The 10,345-nt window shown below is 44.9% G+C and overlaps 1 protein-coding gene across 1 annotated transcript; it reads right to left on the bottom strand.

The window, feature by feature from the left end:
* Nucleotides 1–293: 293 nt before the first annotated feature.
* vangl2 (VANGL planar cell polarity protein 2) lies at nt 294–10,284 on the bottom strand. The gene is made up of 8 exons (XM_083936753.1): nt 10,050–10,284; nt 5,340–5,581; nt 4,109–4,232; nt 3,422–4,029; nt 2,089–2,225; nt 1,588–1,723; nt 1,138–1,384; nt 294–659 (listed from the first exon to the last, which is right to left on the bottom strand). The coding sequence occupies exons 2-8, from the start codon at nt 5,408–5,410 to the stop codon at nt 402–404; spliced, it is 1,581 nt and encodes a 526-aa protein (XP_083792879.1). The 5' UTR covers nt 5,411–5,581; nt 10,050–10,284; the 3' UTR covers nt 294–401.
* Nucleotides 10,285–10,345: the final 61 nt, after the last annotated feature.

Raw genomic sequence — 10,345 nt, 5'->3', positions numbered from 1 at the left:
CCAATTTGTAAACTCAAGTGGTCTTTTTTTTTTATATCAAAATGATCAAATTGTTATCAAAACAATACATTTCACTAAATGTGCACTGAAATACCCCTAAAAATACAGCAAAAATACTTCAGTATCATGGAAACTCGAAGCAGTCTGTAGTGCAATATCAGAAGTTAACAGTCAGCTGTTTGAGCCAAGTGTCTAACTTTGTTTGAGGAACAAGGTCAGAGACGGGGTATTCCTGTTGCCTGGCCTTTCCTCTTCTGTAGCTTCATGACATTCACGCCATGTCATCTGGGTGTCCTGTTTATCGACAAATAGAAATCATGAAAAACAACTTTAAAAAAGGGTATAAAAAGACACCCTGAAAGCACTAAGATTAGTAGCTTTGAATCCTCTTCATCCACCTCCTACACAGACGTCTCTGACTGGAGCTTCATGACAAATTTGTGCCTCTTGGGGTCGATGAACTCCTCGCCCAGATGCAGGAAAGGGAGGGGAGTCACGGTGACAACCAGGGAGAAGTCCAGGCGTCTCAGGGAGAAGACCTGGCCTTGACGCAGAGCGGCAGTCACCGGCTCCTCACTCACTAGTGTCCACTGGCGCCCTCTGCCTGTGTCCAGGTACTGGAGGGTGGGACCTGGGCTCAGGTAACGCTCAAGGAAAGCCTGAAAAGAAAAAACATTTTTCAATCAGTGTATAGTTAATAGCTGTACTAGTAACAGTGTGCACTAATGCAACAGTAACTGTTTAATGTGGCTGAGAGACATAACTACAAGTTGAAAATATAGCATTACTTTTAGAGCCGCAATTACAATTTAAGTTATGTTATATTTCCCTGGTTTCATAATGTATGTTTACTCCTCTAAGAGTTTATCACGGTTTACAGTCAACAGGGTCAATGAGATGACAGCTTAAAAAAACACTTTAGATCATTGAAATTTAAGTAAAAAATGGCCATAAACTCAAAAAAAGCGTCATAATATGCCGACGACAAACCACTTTTTGGTGATGTAAGGGATAAATAAAATGTTGATAAAAGTTAAACTAAAATAATATAAAATGAAAATACAATAAAACATAGAATTACTGCAAAGTGATGATAATATAAAATCTTTAATAAAAATAATAAAAATACCTCCTTACCTTGGGGGTCATGTTGTGTGTGATGCAGAACTGCAGGTGATGGATGATGCTCTCCATGCTGTGGTAGGTCTGCTGCCTGGTGGCACGCAGGTACTTCTGCATGGCCCTCGCCATAGGGGCAAAGATGGCTTGGGCTGCCTCCCTGGGGTCCATCACCTCCCGCGGGTGTTTCGGGGAGGACACGGTCGCCTCTTCATCCTGATGACGCTTGATGTGGGTGAAGGCTTCTTCTACTGCCACCACTAGCCTGTGAGGAGACACGGCAGATTGAGTGAGACACTAATGTGGATTTAAAGCTGCTCTTATAGATCTTTTTTTTTTTAGCAATTGGTCAATTCTTTAAGTGTCATATTTTCCATTTTATCAGACTTAACCAACTGATTCACAAGGATCATTAACACTCAATCTGTATCTTTATACATGCACATATTTGTGTGGGTGTGTCCTCACCTGGCCTTGCGTTTGCGGACCCTGCGCTCCACCTCTGCCTCCTCGTAGTAGAACTCGTTGTGGGAGTTGTCTCTTTTCCGAGCGGCGGCGGCGACCATACTTCTGGACTGACCCGTAGAGTTATTGGCGCTGTTCTCTGTGGACAGGAACAACCAAATCAATATCCCATCTAACAGACAACTGTCTTAACAGCGACGATTGAAGGGATGGCTACGGCGGTCGTCCCTTCAATTCCACACTTCTTGACATTACAGCAGAACTGTCTACCACAGGACGACTGGTACCCAGCAATATGTTTTTTTGTCATATTTGACAGTAATTTTGGATTCTATCGTCAGTAGTAGTATGGATTGGTCGAGTACGTTATTGTAGCCTAAGTAATGTTCAGAGCGCCGTGAGTTTCCGTAAGACTTCTCCACTGTATTTTAAACAGAACCATTAGAGGAATCATTCTGATTCAGAGGTTAAAGATAAGAATACTGGACACAAGATCATTTGTACCTTCCCCCAGGTTGTAGATCTTGAAGGCAGACATCTTCTTGGAGAGGATGGACTTGGGCAGGTTGAGCAGGGCGGGGTTATAGACGGGGAAGTCGCTGTAGTACTGGTCCAGAACCCACACTGCTGCCCGCTGAATACTGGAAGAAAAAAAACAAAGTCCTTCCCTTTAACTAGCATACTAAAAAATATAATTAGCTCTTATCACTGTTCATCACTTTTGAGATGACATTTTCATGACACTGACACGAAGATGAAGGAAGTGGTCAACCATTTGAGGAAGAAACATCTTCTCCCACAGGGCGAGAGACTATATATAACCCCATGAAGCAGAAGACAACAGCTTGGACAAAGTGATAAAGAAGGGCAGGGGGGTAATTATGAAGCAGGAACAACCATCTCCCGTTTGAGGTCAAAATATGACCTGAAATCCATTTGATAGTATGATCTTTTAGCCTTGGCTAGAAATCCTATAAAAAATAAAATAACAAATAACTAAAGTAGCCAGTGCAGGGAATGAACTGCTTGTTAAATAAAAAATTTAAAAAAGATATTTTTAACTTGACAAATGCATTCTGCAACCTGCATTCATTTTGTACTGATGAAAGCATCATATCATTCAAACTGCATTTGTTCTATTATGGTTTGACAATGTTGTGATCCTGCACGGGAATATTGTCACTACGAGGACAAATTGTGCAAAGTTCCAAGAGTTTCCGTCACACGACCATTGAATTATGTCTAATTATGCCTTAACAAAATGCATAACATTGTAACAGGATCACTTGAAAATGATTTGTTAGTATGTGTAACCTAAATATGGTTGCATGTGCAAAGTGCAGTTAAGAGTCGCAGATGCTGTCTCGGACTACTTTTGGTCGACAATATGTCAACATCGGACCCCGCCCACACAGGAGGAAGCGTGAGCAGCCTGTTTGCATCAATCCACCATCTGTTTTTACACAGGATGCGTTCAGGCACAGTAATGAGCGTAGATCACCTGCGTTTTGGCATTACTTAGAGCCCAACACACATTCATAGCTGTCATGCATGCAAAACAGACTCAAAGCATAGAAATATGCTCCAGGAAGCGATAATGTATGTTTATCTCTGGGTAAAACTTGTGGCCACTGCAGACAGCTGGACTGATAAAAATAGAAGCGTACATGTGCCTTCAAACGTGTGCGAGAGCCGGATAAGTGAAACATTCAGCTGTAATGCTAACTTTACGCCACAAACTGATTTTCTTGTGTATTAATCTTGAACCATGACAAATAATTTGCCTCAATTCTCTCTAGGACTAGACAAATGTTCCTGATATTCCACACACACTCACCTGAGATGTCCCACGTTGTAGAAGCGACTGGCTCCATCTGTGGTCCTCACAACCTTCAGGCAGAACGCCGGCTGCAGATGTCTGACCTCCAGCAGCACCAGGGCCAGGTACTGAATGAACAGCAGTGCGTCAACCAGAGACGCAGCATATCCCACAATCCCCCTGTAGTCCGTCTCTCTGGGCTCCAGCACCCGCACCCCGTAGAAGAGCCAATAGGACGCCACGAAGAGGAAGACCAACGCCAGCAGCAGACAGCGGAAGATGAAGAAGCGGGGCAGAGTGGCTCTGGGCGGGCGGAGAAACAGCGCCCACGTGGAGATGAGCAGGATCAGGAGCTTGAAGGCCAGAGAAATGTAAAGGCCCTCGCACGGCGTGCCGCAAGGTTCCAGCGTATCCCGCCAAAGGAGCTGCGGGAGGGCCAAGAAGGCCAGAGGAGTGACAAGAGCGAAGAGCCCCAGGACGGCGCCTACCGCCGGACTGAGGTAACGGCGGCATTCAAGTGGCGAAGAATCCTCGAGGTCCTTCGACATGCGTGTCAGGTCCTCGTTGGAGATGCTGTCCACGGAGGTGCCGGTGACCACCGTGGTGGTCTCGCCCCAGTTGTCATCCTGAAGAGAGAGCAGAGAAGAGCGTTGGAGATACGCAGCCCAACGCGGCTCAAAAGGGAATGATTCAAATCTAACTGACCCTGTCGTCTCCTCTGGTGGACTCTGCGTCCAGCAGCGGTTCTCCAGGGGCCTGGATGGTCACGGACTTGTCCCCACGGATGCTGCTGTCGCGGCTCTTGGTGCGATGCCTGTCCCTCCTCTCCCTGGAGAAAAGGAAGTCAGGGGCGGTTTATTATCCATCAGACAGATTATTGCAAACTGCCTAGCACAGGGGTGTCAAAGTGATCCAGTAAAGGGCCGTGTGGCTGCAGGTTTTCATTCCAACCAAGCAAGAACACACCTGACTCCACTTACTCAATCACCTGAACTGTCTTCACACAGTTGATTTGTTGGACCAGGTGTGTTTCTGCTTGGTTGGACTGAAAACCTGCAGCCACACGGCCCTTTACTGGATCAGTTTGACACCCATGGTCTAGCAGGTTTAAATCATCCTCTAGTCAGTGATGCAGTTATATGAGAGCTATTGTGGTAAAACTATAATCTAAAACAAATCTTAGAAGCGTCTGTTTACATTATATAAACAAAACCATAGAAAGTCATTCCAATCATTTACTTTACTATATTTTCTTCTTTCACTGTTCATCATTTGAGCATTTAAAGCTACTATGAGAAGATTTTCAGGTGATCTTTCAAATTATTATCTGCCTTTTTTCACCACTCGGGGGCACCAGAGTGGGAAACGTTCAAAATCTACACTGTCTCTTTAAGGATGTGTGGTACATTTGATTTATGTCCTTTTCTGTGTGTTTATTCCACGGCTGCAACTAACAAGCATTTGGATTATTAATTATCATCCAATTGTTTTCTCAATTAAGAATTTTGGGCATTTTTAATTGAAATATAACTGAACAATTATTCAGGAGTAGTCACACATTCATTTTCTGTTGCCGACAACTTCATTTCAATCGATATAATGTTGCAAATATATCTATAAAGTCCAAGTAACTTGACATTTACGCATGGCCTTAAACAACACAGCTTAAAAAATGTGTTGATTAATTAGAAAATTTGACAGAACATTAAGCAGCAACTCTTTTGTTATTTGATTATTTGCTTACGTCATTTTTTTTTGTGCCAATTCACTGGTTTCGACTTCACAAATGTAAATATCTGTTTGTTTTTTTACTCTTCTATGAAAGTAAATTTAATGTCTTGGAGTTTTGGACTGATGATCAGACAAAACAGCAATTTGAAGACTTAATTTAAAGGCAGATTAATCAACCCACACAGTACGATCTGGGGTTTGCTACCTGTGTTTGCGGGAGCTTCGCGAGTGGGACGACTTGTAGGAGTAGCCCGAGTACGTAGACTCGTTGTCCATGTCGGAGGCCGGCGGTGGGCGTGGTTTCCGGGCCCCTCCTGCCCCCGAGCCGCCGCCTTTCTCCCAGACCACGCCCAGCTGGCTCTTACGATTGCTGATGGACTTGGTGGAGAGGGCCAGAGGGAGGCGCAGCAAGTCCACTTTACACCTGAGGGAATCTATCTTGGAGGCCTGAGTGGGGGATAAACCATAAAAATGATGAGCTTGGAAAAGGCAAAGACAAGGAAAAGGCGAGAGGAGAGTGAACAGAGAGGAGGGAGAAAGAGAAATGAGAGGAGAGAGAGAGAGAGAGGGAGAGAATTAGTCATATCACATTAGAATAAAAGCATCACAGAGGGGAAACATACCAAGAAGCAGCAACAAGAAGGGAGACATTGTTGAAATGCTGGCAGTCCGAGGTGTGTGAAAGTGTCTGTGCGTGCGTTCAGTCCTACAGGGCATGGCCGAGCCCATTCTTCCGCTTTGAGGGAGTTTTTATGAGCAAACTCGAGTGATTTGGCCCCGAGTGTGTTCTCAGCCAATAAAGGGCAATTAAGCCACCTTCTATTCTAGGATACGAGGCTCCAGTGTGCACGGCACACAGGGGAGGAGGCAGAACGTGAGAGCAGCGCAACAATGTTCCAGTTTCATACGTGAACGCTTTGTGTGACGGTGTAACGGTCAATCACTTTTCAAGCATTTAAACATGCATTTTCAAGCTGTCCGGCCCTTTAGAGCTGTTGTAAATTACATTTTTATATACAGTACATTAAACATTACATTACAGATACATTAAATCAAATGTTACTGTGCGATAATCAACCAAAATTGTGTTTCCTGACGGCTTTTTACAGACGAGAAAACACAGCTTATCATATCCTACGTCGTGTGTTTATCTTTGTCTCCTAATTTTGGGTCTGCGTGTGATACATGCTCGTCCAGACGCCACATTCTCCAACTGTCCCCTGTGGTCTCCAAGGGCAACAGAGCTCTACTACTACAATGGGGATGAATGGGAGGCTCGGGGTGAGAAAAGACACGAGGGGGGTAGTTGTCACAGCAACCAGAACCATCAACTCTGCCCCCCCCTCCTCTCGTTCTCCTTCAAATACACACCTCAGCAGACAGGAACAGACCCTGATCACATAGCAGGCTTTGAGTCTGACTGTTTGTGTCCTGCATTTGGAGTTTGACTTTTTTCATCTGGACAGGACACAATCTTTAGGTTTTCCAAAAAGGTACTTTCCAAATTGGACGTAGAACCAGACTCTTGATCTAATAACAAATATCCTCGCGCTCTCAATTTTGCTGCCATGACCTCCTGTGTCCGTCTTCCACATTAGACACTACAGCGTTCACTAATGGTTTCCATGTGAGTCACAACAACGATTTCTCAGCTGGAATATTTTGCAAACAGATCCATAAGTAGGGGCACAAGGCTGCGATGAAATACTATTTTAAATCAAAGAATGCGCAATGTTTTTTTGTAATAAAAGATACATGGATGCTTCACTGGTTGCAGCTTTACGAGAGAGTGATAAAGCCATGCATGGATTACTGTAAGGGCCTACCGGGCCCAGGGACAGGGGCCCAAAGTGTCAGGGACCCCCGGCCTTTACCTGTCAGTCGAAGAGACACATATCGACCACAGAGAGATGCAAAATGACACAAAAAAAAGACACAAAACAACCACAAAGAGCCACAAATCGAACATAATGAGACACAAAGATAAAAACAACCACAACAAGACACAAAACAACCACAAAGAGACACAAATAGACCACAACAAGACATATAAAGACAAAAACAACCTCAACAAGACTCAAAACAACCACAAAGAGACACAAATAAACCACAACAAAACATATAAAGACAAAAACAACCTCAACAAGACTCAAAACAACCACAAAGAGACACAAATAGACCACAACAAGACATATAAAGACAAAAACAACCTCAACAAGACTCAAAATAACCACAAGGAGACACAAATAGACACAAAACAACCAAAGCAAGACTCAAAACAACCACAAAGAGACACAAAACAACCACAAAAGAGAAACAAATAGACCACAACGAGACTCAAAACAACCACAAGGAGACACAAAACAATGAGACACAAAAAGACAACAAAGACACACAAATCAACCACAAAGACACACAAAACAACCACAGAGACACAAAAGAATGGGACACAATACAACCACAAAGTCTCGTATGTAGGACAGATAGTGGGGCCTTTTGCATGACTGTGCCCATGGACAAAGCAACACTTATAAAAACAAAAACACTCATAGCATCTTTTTTTTTGCCAGAAAGCAAGTGTCTGAGTGTGTGAGTCTCTGAAGTCAGCTGCAACGAGATTCAACGATGTGATGAAACTTAAGACTGAATGTTTCGTCCGTCAGGCTAAACACTTGTTCTCTAGCATGAAAATGAGTCCAAGCATAAAGGCAGAGCTACACAGGAGCAGCTTAACCGCAATGTTGATGTCCCTGGGTGACCGATGGGACAATAAAATATTAATAACACTTTTTATAGTCTCTGTACTGGGGAGAGCATCTCTCTCTACATCTTTAAAAAGGGAGAATATCCTGGAGACATCATCACTGACACTGATCTGAGAGCCCGCATCCTATAGTGGCATGAAAAATGATCTTTGCTGCAGATTGTGCAGACTTAACAAGCCTTTAAAGAGCAGGAGATGACTATCAGTGTGTATACTGGTCAAAACTTGGGCCAGACACAACACAGAGCATGAGAGTAAGACACAGAGCAACACCTAAATATGTCAGAATGAGCAGCTTCTCACAGGTTGCAAAACTACATTAATGGGCCCATAAACATAAACAAGACCAGCGCTGTCCCTCTGCCATGCTGCCTGAGACGGTCAATGCCATCGATCGCACTGACGAGCCTCTCCCACTGTAATCAATCCCCAGCAGATCGATTTCCTGTCCACGCTCAGCATCATCTGGGATGTGAGAGGTTCCACGTGCAGTGTGGAAACAACTGTTACCACACTGTAAACACAGTGTCAACTATGTGCAAATAATTTGATTTTAAGATTATTTTTTGGCAGTTTTCAAGCCTTTTATTATGAAGAACAGACAGGAAATGGGATGAGAGAGGGGGAGACATGCAGCAAAGGGCCACAGGTCGGAGTTGAACCCGCAGCCGCTGCCTCGAGGACCTTCAGCCTCTCTACACGGGGCGACTGCCCTAACCACTCATCCACTGGCCACTCTGTATTTACACAACTTTAACTTGCCCTGTTTACATTTGCACCGAGGGGAGCTGAAGCTGTTCTATGCTCTCTTCAAAGCCACCAGACTCCGTTGACAAAAACATCCATTTTACCTCGCAGAAGTCGAGAGTTGTTGGTCTGTTGTTGCCTCGATCGGTTACTTTGTTTGTGTTATTGTGTGACTTCGATAATTTAAAAGGGTTAGGAACTAAGAAAGCAAACAAACCAAAGTCTGGTGGCTTTGAAGAGGGCATAGACATGCTTCACCTTCCTGTTGTAAACTGTTTCCTGTCTGATGGCAAGGTAACGTGCTGAAAATATAATTAAATATAGCGTACGAGTAAACAGATCTTTCTTATTTTTTATAGTTTAGCTGCTGCCCCCACCCACTGCAGTACATTTCGTAGCTTCCGCGCCGGTGTTTCTGTCTGTTTCTCCAAACTGGAGACGTGCAGACCACCATCTCCTGTCGATAACACACTGACTATGGACCGGTACGTCCCACAACCACACTCAAAAATATCCGAACCTTCCCTTTAAAACAAGTTTAAGTGTGAATCTCTTCTGATGCTGTGATAAAATCAGGTACAGCAGCACTTGTTTTATGGAGCTTTATAAAGTTTAAACAAGACTTTAAACTCTTATCATATTCCATAACTCGCTACCAAGTGTTACCTCTCACTTATGTATGAAACATGTAGTTCATGCGTGCAGCTTCAGGTTGGTGCTTCGGGCTAAGCAGCCAGCCTGTAGGGGCTCCCGGGGGCCCTGCAGGCCTCAGGGTGGCAGTGGGCCAGCGAGGCGGGGCTGCAGCCTCAATACACACTCATTTAGGCAACTCGAGCCCAGGCTTCGAGGCCTTTGTACAAACACACGTCCAGCGTGAATGAAAGCGCACGATTCAAAGTGTGAACAGCGGCGGCCGCGCCTGCGATTTAACACCAGTGGAAACAGAGCGAGACAGTGCGCGAGACAAAGCGGAACACACCCGGGGGTGAAGTGATGAGCAACAGACTGGTGAACACACACACACACACACACACAGAGAGAACTCGCCTCTTGTGCGTGTGAGCAAGTCTACCGCACCGGTGTTTCATTTGGCACACGGTGCGTAAAAGCGCAAAAACGGATAAAAAGAAAGAAAGAGCTGCGAGTGTGTGTGTGTGTGTGTTTGTGTGTGTGTAAACCCGGTGTACGTTCACACTGGTAGTGAAATCCAGCTCTGATCGGTATCTGCCAGCTCACCAGTCCTGACAGAAGAGCGATCGTGCGCAAATAAGAATGAATTTGTGGAGAAAAAGAGGAAGTAAATGGCAATTTTCTAGTTTTTTTGCATGGAAACCGGTGTTAACGCGTACACACACACACACCAGCGGCACATTTTTACCCAGAATGCATGCAGGGATGTCTTACCTTTCTACCCTAAAAGGGGGAAAGCTGAGACCCCGCAGCACAAAGAGCCGAGCAACAAAAAGTGCCTCCGAATGCTCCGGGTTCACTTTCTCTCCTCTCTCATCGGTCCGCGGTTTCCCCCGCTCTTCTATCACCGGAGCGCCACTCGGTTTCTTTTCCGGTGAAAGGAGCTCGTTTGGTTTGTTCCCCGGCCGTTAAATCGCATCTCAAGTCGAAGCCGCACGAACGGGGCAGCGACACGCATCTCCTCCACGGCTCCTGCGTCTGCTGTGTTGGCGGAGGAGCCCCGCTGAGCT

The sequence above is a fragment of the Echiichthys vipera genome (assembly GCF_963691815.1).
Source record: "Echiichthys vipera genome assembly, chromosome: 22".
NCBI classification, from domain to species: domain Eukaryota; kingdom Metazoa; phylum Chordata; class Actinopteri; order Perciformes; family Trachinidae; genus Echiichthys; species Echiichthys vipera.
The sequence above is the reverse complement of the archived record's forward strand: the minus strand, read 5'-3'. Positions and strand labels throughout refer to the sequence as shown.

Excerpts from the sequence above, each read along its gene's own strand:
- vangl2 (XM_083936753.1), bottom strand. The coding sequence starts at position 5,410 with ATGGACAACGAGTCTACGTACTCGGGCTACTCCTACAAGTCGTCCCAC. Across the intron at positions 4,233-5,339 it reads CGAAGCTCCCGCAAACACAG|GGAGAGGAGGGACAGGCATC; the intron begins GTAGCAAACCCC and ends CCTTTTCTCCAG. Across the intron at positions 1,385-1,587 it reads GTCCGCAAACGCAAGGCCAG|GCTAGTGGTGGCAGTAGAAG; the intron begins GTGAGGACACAC and ends GTCTCCTCACAG.